Raw genomic sequence first — 18096 nt, 5'->3', positions numbered from 1 at the left:
GAACAAACTTGAAACTACAGTCATCAATGTACTAACTCATAGTATTAACTTAGCTCTATCACTTCTGGTTCTAGAGAAGAAGATTTTTACAGATTCCTTAATTTTGGGGGGTTTGGGCCCCCTTGGGCCCCCTGGGTGGGGCATGGTGCCCATTTTAACAAATTGAGTTCCTAACCCCCTAGGGATGCTACCTGCCAAGTTTGATGAAAATCGGTCTTGGGGTTTTCAAGAAGAAGATGAAAATGTAAAAAGTTTACGCACGACGCACGACGCACGACGCACGACGCACGACGCACGACGCACGACGCACGCCGGACGCCGGACGAAGGGCGATCGCAATAGCTCACTTGAGCCTTTGGCTCAGGTGAACTAAAAAGAAGAAGAAGAAGAAGCAATATTACCTGTAGCAAACGAAGATATGGCCAATATATGTGAGGGAAGTGATAATAGACAAAGCTGCAGCCAGATACCAAGATACTGGAATTTTGAATCAATATAGAAAAAAAAAGGAAAGAGGAAACAATTACACATAATAATTTTATGCACATACCAAATGAGCTCCTTTTTTTCCTTTGAAGGAATATAGCAATTCTTACAGTCTGAAAACATGTAATTGGTTACGAATAAGACGAATCGATGGGATAGTCAAGTTGATTGCTCTGCACGCTCTACATGTTATTACAAAGAGCATTATACGTGTTTGGGCGGTAGAACATTCATCCTACTTTTCATTCGACTTTCTTTCCCCATGGCATGCACATAAGCTTTGTTTCGTTGTCACTACTATACAGACAGCGTCTTTTTATCTTTTCACTTTATAACTTTCCATGTGACCAAAAGCATCATACTGCATGCTCAAACAATTTGCCACCCTTCTACCTAAGAGACACGAATGTAAGATCATGGGTACATTTGGAGGAAACACAACATGTTTCCTGGAATGCAACTTTTCTGCGCTATCAGTTCTTCAGCCGTACCTGATTATTATTATTAATGGTATCTTTATTCAACAAATCATTGATCGCAGCCAGAGGCTGAATTACAAATGATTTTACAAAAGTAAAAAATATACACACATAGTATCACATAAATATACAAATGTAAAATTACAAAATCAAAATAACACGCACGCTCACACAAAACAAGAACAATTCGAACAAGAAAGAAACTCTCAGGCACTGCATACACAAAAAATAATGAAAGTTTGAATTGACGTGGATCGCTGACCCTAAAGTTTCCAAGACAATCACTGCCAATCAGTACATGAATATTCATTAAGTTCCGTGAATGTACATTGTACCTTAAACCATTTCCGGGTATGAGGGGAAAAAAGACATTGGAATTGTAACATTTTCACTTTATGTTTGACCTTTAACCCTAATATTTCCAAAACAATTTCTGCCCATCAATTCATGAATATTCACTTAGTTCCATGAAAGTTCCTTGAACCATTTCCCAGATATATTTAAAAAAAATATTTACACTTGACCTTTGACCTTTGACCTCATCCCCCCCCCCCCCCCCCCCCCCAACCCGGGAAAAAAAAAACATTAAGTAATACGAATACACACCAAGCTTCAAAATATACCCTCTGGCGTTGCACAAGCATGGGAGAAACAAAGAAGGAAAAATGTACATTTGACCTTCACCTTTGACCCTAAAATTTCAAACAATCACTGCCAATCAATACGGATATGTTCACTAAGTTGCATGAATGTACCTTGAACCATTTCCGAAATATATATATTAAAAAAAATACATTTTCACTTAACCTTTAACCTTAAACCTTTGACCTTTGATAGCAGCGCTTTGAGGATGCTGGCCTCAATTCATGATTTGCAACGCTAGCAGTGCATCATATTACGAATAGCCAGGGTCCTTTGTAAAACATAGTGTGTTATTCTTTATCGACAGGAATAAAATTAGCTCAACATCAAATTGAAGAGAAAGGAGAGAGAAAATGGAACAATTGAAATAAACCAGATAGTAAGACAGCAGAAGATTGACAGAGGAACAGGAGAAATGGAATTACCATGAGCGGCGCTTTCGTATCGAGTGATGGCCAGGTAAGTCTCGTTGGCCACTGCTGGAGTGATGTTATAGCTGATGACGTATACACCGTAGTACTCCCTTAAACTGTCCGCCACACGATTGATAAATTGATCGAAGCTGTATGTGAGCCCGATCGAAATCTATACATTAGACAAGAATCGATCATTGCATAAGTTGCTACGATTTGAAATGACTGTGTTTCTTTTCCCAAGAAAGAATGAAGACCAGAGCATGTTTCTGTCTTTTCAAACTCCCTATTCCTGTGGACGATATTTGTTTTCATCTTGTATCTAAACGCCTACCATAACCTTCATCTAAGTTTGCAGACTTCTTGAAGCCTTTGGACTCTGAGAAATGAAACTGCACTTTTTAAACATATTTACACAATCTACATTTTATTATCATACTTCTCATACATGATCGTTCGCGATGATCTAATATTCACATGTAATAACATGATCCACGCCACTAGGTTACGCTATCGGAATGACAAATAATGTGGTCTATTGTTTATTTATTTCATGTCTATTGCGAATCTTTACAAAGGGTGGCCTGATCACCACAATATAAATGAAAACTTAAAAACAACAACAGAGATTACAAACAAAGTATATAATACATAATATACAATTATATATATACACATTCAAAATAAAAGAAAGAGATACAATCATGCAAATAAAAAAAAAACAAAGATACTTGTCGGTCTTGATCCTCGGGGCTGTTATAAGCCAGTTCATAGTTAGCTCATGGGCACATTTTTTGGTATAAGTGACCTTTCTTTTTTCTCAATTGGTTAGGCACTTCACTCGTTGCGCAAACAGCATGATGCATAAGCATACCCACAATTTATGGAATTCACGTTCAAACAAAGAATGAACTTACGAAGAGCAGGTAACACTTCGGCAGACTTTCATTTTACTGTTTTGTGTTGAATGCATAAACAAAGTCCTTCTGACCAATATTGCTAATTATTATCCATACAGAGGATATTAGAGCCCAAATACAAGTGTTATTTTGTCGACGCACCTCATAACCTCCGACCCACTTAGAAAGTTTGTTGAACTCGACTAATATTTTTTTGCCGAGACGACCAATATTAAAAATATTGGACGGCAAGAGGGGGATTCCCCAAAGTTTTTATAAACTGCCCGTGATTGGTTGAGATATACGAGATGACCCGAAATATGAAGTAAAAACGTCTGTGGTTGGTCAATCACGAATGAACTAAGATATCGTTTTTTCTAAAATTCTGTGGTCATATTGTGTTACGAGACTTGTTTCAAGGACAGAAGATTTGTTTTGGCCTAGTTCGACGTTGATCTAAGTTTCCTTTGGAATGTACATCAAAATACATAGATCACTGTTTTATCTGGGAATGAAGTGGATTAACTTGCACTGAAGAGTGTACCATACCCCATGTCAGGATCAAGTACAGTAGGAGACTCTACAGCACTCAGAGACAGAAAGGGTAAGTGAAAATATTCTTTGCTAAAATCCTCTGTAGGATAATAATGATAATATTTTGTGTCCTATTTTCGGTCAATACAAGGAAATATTTGACTCGCTAAGCAAAATATTGGACTCGTCTTCGACTCGTCCAATATTTGTGCATAGCTCGTCCAATATTTCCTTGTATTAACCTCAAGGCCATCCAATACTATATAAATACCAGGCTTGCTGTCAGGTGGATGTGCCAGTAATCACCATCTATAAGGGTTGCATGAATAATTATTACATCAGGGATGCTTATCTCAGTGAATTAAAAAAACAACGTGCCTGATTGTACAAATGACCTTTTTCTGCTCATGCGCAAAGTGGAACTGTAAACTGGCTTATTGGTTAAAAACTATATGTAACATAAGATAAAGAAGTTATTTAGAATCTGATTTGTAAAAAAAAAATCATGAATATTTCCAAGCAAAATATAACATATAAGTTAATAATGTTAAGTAGATAATATACGAAACACGAAAAAAGGAAACAAATCACGCAAAAGCTGTAAGTCTATGATAATGAATCACTTACCTCATACTGGCATAGGATAGCCACGGTGAAAGTACAGATGATCCGAGTTGGATAGACGAAGGTGTCAGCCGGGGTATACCACTTATATGCTATTTGTTCCCATCGTTTGGTGTATTCTCTATATCAAAGATAACAAATCACCCTACGTCTTTAATGCATGTATACGCTATGCAAAAGAACGCATGCTGTTCACCTTTGCACACGTGAAGATATGATAACACTTTTCTGATTCTGTGCAGGGCTGTTGAAAAAAAAATACACACTCAAAAGTACATTTTCATTGAATAGATATCATCAATTTCATATTCAAAAGACGGTAAACAACAATGTTATTTCCGCAAATATCGTCATGATTGGGCCTGAATGGCTACATTGCGTGAGCATGCAAAATTTTGAATCACTGCCAGTTTATATACAGGCAAATAAATTTGAAGTACTATGCATAATTCTGATATCATACGGTAAACATACTCGATGCCCCATTTAACTGAGTAAATAAGTGAGTCAATCTCATGCGATGGTAACGTCTGTCTGGTACATGGGCTTTCAGAAGCGACGACATGCTAACGACAATAACATTATGATGTTCACCAAATGAAAAAAGGCATGTTCAGCTAAATCCAGGCTGCCGCGAGGTTTTTGCTCTACTAGTATTTGTTCAGGTGCACCATAAACATGCACGGGAAGAATTCCATATCACTGGCTAGCGTAGAGACTAGAAAATACAGAAACCACCACAAATTGATTACCCATGATCGGTGTTCTTCATAGATTTTCGTGGAGGCAAGTCACGAATATCATTTTTTCATACAAATACATGTAGTTTCCACCTCACTACAGTATACTGAGGGTTAGGAGTCACTGTACCGTGTCAGCCTGCGCCCGTCGTACCAGGGCAATTACCCCCGAGGGCAATTACCCCCCCCCCCCCCCCCCCCGGCTAAATACTGGTTGTAGTGATAAGTTTAGAGTAAAGATTAGGGTTAGGGTTAGGTTTAGGGTTAGAGTTTGGGTAAGGGTTAGGATTATGTTCAGGAGTCGAATTAAGGTTGGGGTCAGGGGAGGGGTCCGGGGTAATTGCCCAGAGGGTTATTACCCTAGACCCGCCCCCATATCGTTTAATGTCTATTGATTTGATAGTGATAATTGGTAAAAAAAGAAGATGGACCGAACTGTCTGCACTCTAATCATGAGAATTTCTTTGTATCGTTTGCAGTAGACGTCAGTTTGGTTTGACTTACTACACTGGATTACTTTTCCCAAGACTACAAATCAAAAACGGAGATACAAATCAAGACAGCTGGAAAAAACTCAATTCCGTAATATCAGTGGCTATGGACTTTGGTGCATGGTCATTGCCTCTAATGAAGTTAGCCGAGTTGCATACGGTCAAACCTATCTCAGCGGTCACCTGTCAATAGCAACCACCCGCCGAATAGGAGCACTAATTACAACCCCCTCCCAGAGAGAAAAGGCACGTTAAACGATCCTATCTATGGCGGCCACCTGTCTGTAACGGCTACTTTTTTTCATCTCCTTTTGGTGGATGCCTTTGACAGGTTTTACTGTTTATAATTACAAGTGGAGGTGAGAACAAAGCATTTTGGGGGGTGTCTACTTGAGTTCTGACGTCACATTACTATATCGTCTCACCTCTCTGGCTGCGGTGGTCGAAGGAGCGTCATCACGTGTTGAGCTTGATATGATTTCATCAACTTCTCGTCGCTCTATAGGCAGACATTGAAAGTTGTTGTTGTTGTTGTTGTTTTAATATCAATTGACTCAATGTTCGTGGACAATATTATTTTTATCAAATATGATTAATGAATATAAAGAGAATTCAATGAAATACTATAAAATGAAAAGACGTTTCATAAGCTTTACATTAACAACGCAAGCTGGAGCATGCATGCACTGGCGTTTTGTTGGAAGTAAAGTAAAATGCGATTGTTATTCATTTTTATGTGTGTGCGTGTGTGTGTGTGTGCGTGTGTGTGTGAGTGTGTGTGTGTATATGTTGTAGTTGTAATTGTTTCTTTTATGACAAAAGTACCAAACAATAAGATTATCACGGAGACTTAGAAATTGCAATGTCGGCTATTATACTAGACGCCTTTACAGCCGCTTTGCAGAAATATACCAGTATACACTCACCGTCAGCTTCACTCCTTTAACCCTTCGTATGATGGACACAACGAGGTAGTAGAGGAACCTCAACATCAGCAGGAATGTGAAGACGAGAACTGGTAGCTGGAGGACCACCGACTCGTAGGGGAACCCCTGGTATCATGGAGCGGTGCCACGGAAGACAGAGAGATGATGACGTCATAATACATGATAAAGAAAACAATCAAGGCGAGGTAGGAGAAGAAAAAAACAACAACTACAACAAATATTGACTATATTAGAGTGACAAGGAGTAAGAGAGATAGTCTAATACATTTTTAAGAATAAATAGAAGGACAGAAAAGATGCGCTGTGGATAGACCTCCATTGATACAAAAGTAGTATTACATGATAGTTAGTGTCTTGTTGTTTGTTGTTGCTGAAGAAGTGCTATGAAGTTGAAGTCGAAATGGTGAATAGTAGTAGAACAATAGGAGAATGTATCTGCGGGGTTTTTGCGTTTTGTTTGTTTGTTTGTTTGCTTTTTAAGAGAAAGGGCGTTGTAGAGTTTTGTTTAGTAGAAACGGTTTTACTCTAAAACGTCAAACGACGAGGACCAACGCAATAAAGAGAAAAGTATTTCCGGAACTTACTTTCTTGTGGATTACTGAAATATGCACTCAATCCAATAAGCCAGCTCGGAGTGAGCTCATGGGCACATTGGTACGAGCTGTGACCTTTCTTTTTTTTTCTCAGTTGATTAGGGGCACTTCAGTCGTTTTCAGAGGGACATAATGCATTATTTTTACGTAACAATGGGATTTATCAATCCCGTTCAAACAAAGAACGAACTTGCGGAGACCAATAATGGCCAGAATGATCAGTTAACATTTTGGAAAGCATCCATTTCATCATTTTTGCATTGAATGTATTATCAATCGCTTTCCATTGATATTGCCAAATACATGCTTTTCCTGCCAGGTGGGTGTGCTGGCAAGAAGCATTTATAAAGAATAATCATGATATCACAGATGCTTTTCAAAGTGAATTTAGAAATTAAAAAAAAAAACATTCCTGTTAATACGAATGACCTTTTCTGCTCATACGCAAAGTATTGAACTGCAAAATGGCTTTCTTGTTCCATGGCTGGGTCACTTTGAGAACAAGTCCAATGATACGGTAATGAGATATTTACCATTCGAGGATATACAGTCGGGTAAGTTTCATCACAAAGACCTTTGTCAACCAGTCATAAGTAATTAGATTTCATTTAATTCTATTTGTGTATCTAATCATGATGACACAAAATTACAAATTTATTATGTGATAATTCAGAATCATTTAAATGCTTATAAACAAGCACATGACTACTCCATAATGAAAGATATAACTGCCTAAAAATATCTACAGTGAATTCAGAATCTTAGGTAACTATAACATAATACAATACCGACATACTTTTTTATATCAAGCTTTGTGCCTGGAGAATACTTGGTGTAAACGGATTAGCAGATGGTTGAATTTGGTAACACTGATCTTCATACCACTGTTTTAAGTATCTGAAACCGTATACTAATTCTCGAAATATTTAATTGAATTGAACTGAATTGAATTGAATTGAATTGAATTGAATTGAATTGAATTGAATTGAATTGAATTGAATTGAACTAAACTGAACTGAACTGAATTACTGAGACTGCACCGGTCTTACACTCAAGTCTCAATGGATAGTTTCATATAGCGCTATTACTTATGACTGGTTGACAAAGGTCTTGTGATGAAACTTACCCGACTGTATGTCCTCGAATGGTAAATATCTCATTACCGTATCATTGGACTTGTTTTCAAAGTGACCCGCCATGGAACAAGAAAGCCACTTCGCAGTTCCATACTTTGCGTATGAGCAGAAGAGGTCATTCGTATTCGTACTGAGTAAATGTTCTGCAGAACATTTACTTACATATTTCACTTCACAATGATGTAATTCGTGTACTAAACCCCCAAAAATAATATTAACAAATAAAATTTAAAAACTGTAATATACAGGAAATAGGGTTCCAGGAAACAAATGCAAATGTGAATACGTCCCGTTATATAATATTGAGCCCCTTACCCCTGCGTCCAGGTTTGGACATAAAACCATGGTTGACAGCAACACCGAGAACCTAACAGAAAAGCAACAAACATATAAAAATAAATATGTTATCTTTATGCATCAAAACATGCGATGATGATGATGATAATGATGATGAAAGACAAGGAATTCGCGAAAGAATCATCACTTTTCCCAAAGGTCATGGAAAATTCTCTCAGCTATAGCGTTGAGTATAGATTAGCTTTTTGTAAGCACAAATAAGAACGGTGAACTTCAGCACGAGAAACTGAAACTGATGGGCAAAGTATAGCTTGTCTATTATGAACAACCAGTAATGAGAAATTAATTATACGTCTACACTGAACTTTGGACACTCGTTGTCACGAGGCTGTGTTATCATAGTCAATATGGACCTTTGAACATCCAATAAAAGCAGACCACTGAAATATGCCATTCACATTTCCAACTAAAGGGTCAAGAGCCATCATTAACATGAAATTTCGACGCACTATCATTTCTTCTCTTATCGATATTATCAGATTGCGGGTTAAAAGACCCTTGGTCAAAGGATATCTAGAACAAACAAACAATAAGTCAAATGAAGATCAAATTTGAATAGACTTGTTTTTTTTTTTCTGGAAACATCTGAAGGATATCTACCTCATCTACATCGTAAACTATGGCTATACGCTTTACTGTTTATATCTAGTTTAAATATGCACACTTTCTTGTCTGAAAAATCACTCACCAGACGGCGACGTACATGAACCCGAGGAGCGAACCAATGAAGAGGTTGGGAGAGGTGATGCAGGCGAAGAAGGGGAAGAGTACGGTACCGACTTCGAACGTTGCGATCGCCCCAAGCAGAACTATAAAAGAAGACATGCACAGGGATGCAAATTAACATTCGCGTAATAGATGATACAAGCTTACAACGCGGTCACTATTCTCGAATATATCTCTCTTTATCTTCATTATATATATATATATATATGTGTGTGTGTGTGTGTGTGTGTGTGTGTGACCCTGCACCACAAAACACACAAAAAGTCGCCAGACATGGATTTTTAGTTAAGGGCAGATTCTGAAAAAGCAGACTCTAAGTTCTAAAATGATGTATAAATCAATTCAAATGGATGCTCCTAACCTATGTAAATATTGGAAAGAAAGCACACACTCAGGAAAAGTGTGAACTGACAAAAGAGGCTCTGAAGTACAGTGTGTATTGAACCGCATAATCTTTACCAAGCCATGCTGCCTGTGCGATGAATGGGACAAAAACAGGAAGTAAACCACCGGAGTAACAACAATGAAGGGATTATCAAATTGAACTGAAATTGGCCATTCCTTATTAACACACTCTGTCAATAATTAATGCCAACTTTTAAAGCAGTAGCGTCATCCTTTCAAAAGTTATTAGAGTTGAAAGTAAAGAATGTGTACAAGGTTTCTCAGAAATGAAAATTGGACTCTAAAGACACATCTAATTACCGCAGTATTCTACCAAAAATGTTCGAGATAAGCTGCTATAAAACACACTTTCCAGCCCTTTTTATGGTCCCAAATTTTAGCATAATGTATAGAAGACTTGCCCTTTCAGAAAATATGCAAAAGTCAAGATCGGCTAGGTTGACCCATTTCACCTATTTTCAGTCCTCACGCAAAATCAGTGTGTGCGACTTTGTGTTCGTTTTGTGGTTTCACGGTCACATAATGCAGTCAAGCCTGTCAATGACGGTCACCAAGGGAGATGAAAAGAGTGGCCGCTATATATATATATATATATATATATATATATATATATTATATATATATATATATATATATATATATATATATATTATATATATATATATATTATATATATATATATACATATATATATTATATATATATATATACATATATGACATACATGTATATATCAATGTATATCAATATAATCATATACATATCATAGAAACACAGAGAGACAGCAACAAATATACAGATAGGCAGAGAGATAGAAAGATAGATTGATAGATTAAAATGACATTCGCCTTGAAAAATCGTGAAAAAAAAACCCTTCTTCTCTCGCTTCAGAGGACGAACAACAAATGTATCAAACATAATAGTGTATCTTTCTGCTCTCTATATCTTACTTTTTAACCATGTTTCGACAACTTCTGTTTCGTCCGGCAGGTAGAGGTTTGTGTATCCCCCGGAGAACAGGGTCAAGATAACCGACGCCGTGGCGCCGAATGCGAGGGCATGTGACCATCGATGGTCGTGGTCGTCGAGCAGGTTTATCGGACTTCAGTGAAAAGGCAAACAAACAATAATAAGCAAACATAAACACGGCAAGTACACATTTACATTCATATAATCATACTACCAGCTGTCTAGCCAGCTATATCTAACTCACCTCCCTCCCTTTCTCATGCTCTATTAATTGTTATGTACATCTTACATGTAGTACTCTTCGTCTCTGAATGCAGCAATCAAGTTTGCTGCTTTGACTTTTTGGCTCTATTTGGCCAAGGTTTACCTGCCTTGGTTTCGCTAAGTTCACCTTGTTTCGTTTTTATCCATCGCTCTTTGATTGGAGTTCTCTCTTTTCAATTTGACATGAACATTGTTAAGTTTACTCCAGTTTTCAATGTATGTGTTCAAATTCACTTCGACGTCAAAAATATTTTTTTTGATACTTGAAATATTGTAAATGAAGTTTACAAGAACAAAAAACACATGTGTACCACACAAAACATTCCAAATAAACTATAGAGAGGAACAAAAATGCATGTGTATAGTGTAATAGATTGTATCAAAGGTTAATAAGTAATGAGGGTTTTCATTGTCTCTTGATTTTTGTTTGTTTTGTTTTGTCTGTAATTTGCTCGAACAGTTTGCCAGTCATGGGGTCTGGGAACCAGTGTAACCTGCTGTCAGTATTTGACTCATCAATCCCTTATCTTTAATCAGAATGGTTTTGGTTTGGTCACGTGACGCTTATTGTCACGGATAGCAACAATTCTTATTTATCGTAAGGGCAGTTAGAAGACATGTCATATTTATTGTGGAGTTCACTATAATACAGCGATATCCAACGTAATTTAAATCCTTGATGAATGAAGTAAAGAGACAGTTCCACAATATCATTATTGTTGTTATTGTAATTATCATTATTATTAGTAGTAGTATTAGTAGTAGTAGTAGTAGTAGGAGGAGGAGGAGGAGGAGGAGGAGTAGAAGTAGTAGTAGTAGTATCATTATTACTGTTATTATTACCGTTCTGACATAGGGCACAATACCTTTGGCAAGGTCTATTATGCGCTTTTGAGGGAAAAAGATGAACAGGAAAAAATGATTACAGAAACAATAAAATGCCGCAAAGATCATTATCTAACAATCATTATGTTACTTTTTGAACAGATAAGATGCATGAGACGTCTCGTTTCGATACCAAATACTAGAAGTAAAGGGGGATACCAGATATTAGAAGGGGTTGGAGACAGGAGCTATGTAGGATCTGGGATTGACTCACAGTATGACGGCCAGTTGCTTGATTCCGAAGAGAGAACGTAACCGGAAGTTGTATCGCTTTCCGAAGAAGCTCAGAATAAGTACGATCAGCAACTGCGGAAGTGACGTTTGCAAGGCAGGTACACAATTTAAACGTAATATCTAACACATAATCTATGTTATTCATAGATCTACTCGCCTCTTTGACATGATAGAGGAAGATTACAATGACATCACCGTCTGTGATGACGCAACAATGGAACGTGAGGTAATTTTGTCGGAGAAAACAAAACACAAGGTGATAAAGTTATCTTTATTCATGATAAGCTTCAGAAATAATGTCTGTGGGACAACTTTCTACCATTCAGCTCAAGGCTCGCAGGCAATTAACACAGGCAGAGCAGTGTACGACGCTCATAATGATTAAGACTTGACTATGCAGTTTCTCCTTTAAATTGGTTTGAAACGAATGTCACAAAATTCTGCTTTGTTAAGCCATGGAACTTGATTACGTAATAAAGGACAATGATGCATCTAAGGTTGCGGAGGTGTCAGGATCTATTTCCAGTGGCTTACTTCGATATGTTACTGCTAACCACCGCTGCTGTTACCACTACAACTTCTTGTAGAGCTTATTTTGTAGATATTTTTTCAGCATTCGTTTTTTGGAATAAATGTCTGTAATGATAGTATGATATATAAATGACAACATGATTACATAATAAACAGCAGATTATACAATGAAAACAGGTAATATTTGTATTCGATATAAAAAGCAGGAGTGTTATCCAATCCACCCAAGAACTCTATCTACTACTTCCACTAATGCTAAATTGTTAATGCTTGATTGCAAATTTCTGTTTAGCCTCATACCGCTGGGATCAGGGAACTGTGGATGAAGATCGTCCAGTCGGGGCCTCGACAGTCCGGGGCCGACGCGATCCCAAAATCATCAAAGACTGCAACAGTAGGACAGGAGAAACGATGTGAATTCCTCGCTCACAGAATAACCCCATTTTTATTTCATCATATTGATATCATTCATATATCTATAATTATATATATATATATATATATATATATATATATACATATATATATATATGATATCCATAACTTAATACCATAATGTAGATACTTTACTTTACTTTACTTTACTTTTTAAATAAAGCTTTAGCATAGTTGTTTCTCCCGAACTAAATTCTATCTCCTATAATATATATATATACATATATATATTGACCATTAAAATTGCTCTAACGTAGCGGTAAATTTTTGTAGTGTATGTACTTTTAGACCTTGGCAATGAATCATATTACATTCACCACTGACATCCGCTATTGTATTGAAAGCTATATACCAGACAGAATTAGAGTAACATATCAGTAAAACTGATCAAATATACTACGTATAAGTGAAAAATTTTATGCACACTGTATATGCGTATATGTATATATATATATATATATATATATATATATATATATAGTTATATAGTTATATAGTTATATATATATATATATATATATATATTTATATCATATGTATGTTTATGATGACATATTCCATTTAGTTTTTTACCTGCATACGAACTTAGATAGCACATATTCTCATGTTGTCTTCTGTCAATCAGAAGTACACACTGTACAACATTGACAATATAAGCAGTATAACATTATTATGACTTTTCTTTCTGACATCAATACTATTAGTGGTCTAGATCTACAATATCATCTGTGTGGGATATATTTAGGGACGTAAGTCCGCTCGGCTATATGAATCACTCGTCTGCAGCAGCTGCAGTAGCCCTCGAAATCACTACAAACACGCAGAGAAAAAAAAAACAAGGAACAGAGAAACAAAGCAAAGGAAACATGTCGCCGATTACGATCAGGTGATGCGATAGGAACATAACCCATGTCGGGAAGTCATGATAAACTGGCACATTCGTTATTGTTGGACGTGGCATAGAGCTATTTCACAACATACTCACGTGCCATGGCGAGTAGCTTGGGTCGAAATGCAGGAGTAATGTCTGACAGCCGTGCGTGGAGGTAGGGCCTACTGGCTCACTGTTTCATTCATTACTGCAACGAACCAACTGCATGCATGCTTCTCGAAACCCACTTCTCTAGAACTCCAATAACTCTGTCGCGGTGGATAATACCTGCTCTTGCAACCTGGAAGAAACGAAATACGGAGAAGTCAAATAAAGAGAAGCCAACGAAATGTCTGAGTGTTCCTCAATATATGAATGATGAATTGGTCTCTTCAGTGAAGAGAAGTTTAGGAGAGTTTATCATAAATCATACCTTTCGACGTATGAGTGCCGCCTACAAAGCGAAACTTTTCCCGCTTTCCCTGCGAACATCGCATCGACAAGTTACTTCCTGGGTAATACAGTCAGCAGCTGTACATTTTTACCTTCGTTGCGACCTACACAGAAAACTCACAACATCAACAGGAACCGCAACTTGGAGTGACGATCCGAGTTAATGGAACTTACTCGTGTTTGAAGAATGGGAAACCCAGAGGACTTCATTAATGAACAACCAGAAGAAGAAGGTCTTGGGAGAGATAAGCCGATTTCCGCGCGGGTCTATATACGAGCACCGATAGTTTGGTCCCCTATAGTTTCGATAATGATAGAGAACCCTGCCATCCTTATGAGCTGAAGAATCAACATCGATTGCAAAGGTCACTATGTCTTGGCGGCTGCATAAAGAATTCACGATACCAATGGGAAGTTGTCATACCTGCGTTATCACACCACTCACGTCGGACAGGGTAAAGGCCAAACTTGTGGTATGGTCTCATTGTGTTCGTCAGTTTGAACAGTCTTACTTCATATAGTTATAGGCGCCTTTCCTCAGTGTTTGGCGAAAACTTCCTTCTCATACGAAAAACAAAAAAACAAAAACAGGGGGTACTTCGTCGGTGTCAAGTATTGATCCAAGAAGTAACATTATTTACGTTGTAATCTTCTTTCGATATTTTTAATCAAACATTACGCAATATTTTATCATTTAATCAAGGCAATACTTCTGAACTGCGGGTTTCGATCTCACGGCTATATGGATCTTGGGAATTTTTCTGAAATATTTACCCCCAAAGAGCAATATAAAGATTAAAAGCATACATTCGCTGGTCGTCATGTTCCATCAGTGATTACAGGAATAGACGAAAGGAAAAGCTGGAGGCGAATTTAGAATTATTCGAACATTTATTTAGATGTTTACACCACATATTCGCTGAATATCCTACCTCTCCTTTCCAAGCGCTGTCCGGATTAGACAGAAAATCTGTCCGGAGGAATCTTTTATTTTTATTTATTTATTCATTCATTTGACGTTTCAATTCAATTCAATTCAATTCAATTCGATTCAATTCAATTCAACGTTATCGCTCTCCTGCGGAGGGGATCCGTGAAGCCAGACGCAGTGTCCACGGATCATATCCCCGACGACCAGATACAATGTCCGGATAAGCATATTGGATAAGAATATTATTATAATGCGTCAAAGTAGAACATCTATACTTAGGACAGGAAACCAATGGATGAGACTGGAAGTAAACTGCGTGCCGCTATTTCAACAAAGGCATAAAGCTGTACAAGGCAAAGATGGTTCTACCAGGAATGTCTTCCACCTCCCTGGTTCCAATACCGCTTGCTTCAAGGAGCACACCAGCAAGTTCAATCGATACTTGGCAGCACATGATACATTAAAAACAGAAGATATTCAAAAGTCCAACTTCTGTAAATAAGAAATGTCAAAATCATTATCTACGTATACGTAATACAGTAAGTCCATAGATTTAAAAAAAAAGTGAAAACATGCTAAATGCAATTGTTTCTTATAAATACCATGAAGGTGCAAAGGGTCTATCATACGTACATGTTTCTATGCCTTATTGCGCTTGACGGGACACCTATCTATACACCGCAGTAAGTACATTGGTGCCTGCATCATTTTCAGATGACATGAGATGAAACGATGACAGAATACACAGATACGTTTTTACCTTTCTTAAATCAGGTCGGTGGGGGTGAGAATTGATACTCAGAGTGCACACTTTATAGTAGTCGACATCGCGCGACTACAATAGTCTCACAGATATTGTGGTATACCTGCACGGGTGGTATTATACTCCAACTAGAATATCACATGATTGTAATTGTAGAGCGCTAATATCACTAGCTGGCGCCCTTTAACCGTACCGTAGACGAGCTGTTGCACCAGAAATGTACACCCGATAGACTTGGGCTGAAAGATCGTGATAAATCCAAGTATTTCGTTGTAGGATTCGTCCATGACACTTGCTCCTGGGACAATATTGCTCCATGAAATATCTGCATGCTGAGCCAAGTATAAATTCTACCTATAACCGAACTAAACTGAAACACTATTCACAACCCTATAGCCCTAAACCTAATATCAAACTAAACCTAAAACCATATATTACAACCCTGAAACCCTTTCCCTAAGTCCTTGGAGAAACTTGCGGACAATAATCTCTGCAGGAGCAAAATGTTGTGTCACCCGTTGGATGGGATCAGTCCAGTCATCTCTCAGCAGCTCCACGGTGGAGGTATACAAGCTCTCTTGTATCTAAATGGTCTAACCATTGAGCTATCGTTCCAACTGAGGAGGAGTGTGGTGAATCGGTATTCCAAAGTATAAGGATCCCGCACCTGTCACGCGCATTGGAAAAACAACAGCAAGATTGACAGTTTGATGAAAACGCAGAAAAAAAACCCCTCTATAGATTCAATATATTTCTTCTTTGTCATTGATATTTTGATGCGCGCTTGATGTACACCAGCTGAGTCAATTGCTGTGGATTCGTTGCATCACTGGCATCTGTTATTGTTTGTACTATGTCAATTTTTAACTGATTTTTTTTAAAGTGATCCATCCACTTATCATGTATTGCTATTTTCTTTGTTTTCTGTGACCAGTTTTTACTATTGTTGCTTTCAACGTAATGCGATGATTGTGGAAAATGAATTCAATTCAAAATTAAATTCAGTTATGCACAGAATGACCAAAAATGTTAATGTGCCTGTTTTGAAGTGTTTCCACATCAATATTGATGATAGGGAAAACAAAACAAAAGCGAACAAATAAGCAAACAAACATGCATGTTTGTTTGTTGTTTGTTTATTTGGGTCCCCCACCATCAAAATGACACAAGATACTCAACGAGATTAGGGTATGAGTTAATACACAGCCCTGTCGTACTAATGAGCTGTGGTCGGGCTGGGTAGGGGCGTGCCCCTTGAAGTTTGTCAAAATAGCGATGATATAGGTGCTGCTACTTATTCAATTACCTCGAATGATGCTAATGATGATAGTAATAATGACAATAATCTCCGATGTCATTCGTAACAAATCATGTATATTAAACATGTATATAATCTAAACAACGTCCCTCTTGAACCTAATGAATCCGTGAAGTAAATTTGGGTGTAACCATCACTTCTGATCTGAAGTGTACATATAACATCAATAATACTGTCGACAGTGCCAATTATAAAAGTTCTTGCATTTCTAAGACGCAATCTTCGCATAATATCCTCTGATGTCAAAGCCACAGCTAACAAAACGTAAGTTCGACCAATAAAGTATGTTTCCTCTGTTGGGGACCCAACTTCATTTTATTTCATTTATTTCCAAATTCTCATTCAAATGCAAAGAACGAGGTGAGAACAATAACATTGCATTGGATTACAATAACAATGTACAAAAAATCAACACACTGAGAAAGAGAGAAAAAAAAACACAAAACATGAAATTCTAAGAGAGAAAATGAAAAAGCCGTGCAGCAGGGGCCATTCTATTTGAGATTTTTTTAATGTATATTTTAAGATACACTTAAAAGAACGGGGAGGGGGGCAGGCAAATTGTGGCAGGAAGATCAAAGATATGCAAACATTATGATATCATATTGGTTAAATTTCAGCGAAGACTACATGTAATTATTCAACAAATATATTCTATATATAGGTGCCTATACGCTTAAAAGAGACAAGAGACGGACATCTAACTCCTAAGAACCTTATATATCCACAAAGTGGAAATGGTCCAAAGAAGAGCTGCGAGATCCGGTCTGAATCGCTACCATGATACCTCAAATTTCACTAAAATGCTGCAAAAACTTGATTGGACCACTCTGCAACAGCGCAGAGAAAATCACAGGCTAACCTTGATGTACAAAGTACACAATAATCTACATAAGTAAAAAAAAAAGAAAGAAAAAAAGTACACAATAATCTTGCTTATCTTTCGGCACAGGACTATAATATCATACAG

The 18096-nt window shown here is 37.4% G+C and overlaps 1 protein-coding gene across 1 annotated transcript in view; it reads right to left on the bottom strand.

Moving 5' to 3' along the window:
- Window positions 1-14435, bottom strand: part of LOC139737055 (stimulated by retinoic acid gene 6 protein-like) — a 33895-nt gene extending 19460 nt beyond the window's left edge. Inside the window, exons 1-13 of the mRNA XM_071647733.1 lie at window positions 14289-14435; window positions 13776-13962; window positions 12656-12741; window positions 11805-11896; window positions 10423-10574; window positions 9030-9150; window positions 8300-8351; window positions 6840-6842; window positions 6235-6360; window positions 5734-5807; window positions 4081-4198; window positions 2033-2192; window positions 402-477 (exon numbers count right to left, since the gene is read on the bottom strand). Of these exons, the coding sequence (XP_071503834.1) occupies window positions 402-477; window positions 2033-2192; window positions 4081-4198; window positions 5734-5807; window positions 6235-6360; window positions 6840-6842; window positions 8300-8351; window positions 9030-9150; window positions 10423-10574; window positions 11805-11896; window positions 12656-12741; window positions 13776-13782 (1067 nt within the window). The 5' untranslated portion in view covers window positions 13783-13962; window positions 14289-14435. The remainder of the gene's footprint in view (window positions 1-401; window positions 478-2032; window positions 2193-4080; window positions 4199-5733; window positions 5808-6234; window positions 6361-6839; window positions 6843-8299; window positions 8352-9029; window positions 9151-10422; window positions 10575-11804; window positions 11897-12655; window positions 12742-13775; window positions 13963-14288) is intronic.
- Window positions 14436-18096: the final 3661 nt, after the last annotated feature.

This window comes from Diadema antillarum, unplaced genomic scaffold, assembly GCF_040938485.1.
Source record: "Diadema antillarum isolate AM-2024a unplaced genomic scaffold, OU_Dant_1.0 seq00000678_RagTag, whole genome shotgun sequence".
In the NCBI taxonomy this organism is placed as follows: Eukaryota; Metazoa; Echinodermata; class Echinoidea; order Diadematoida; family Diadematidae; genus Diadema; species Diadema antillarum.
This window is presented reverse-complemented; position numbering and strand designations above follow the sequence as displayed.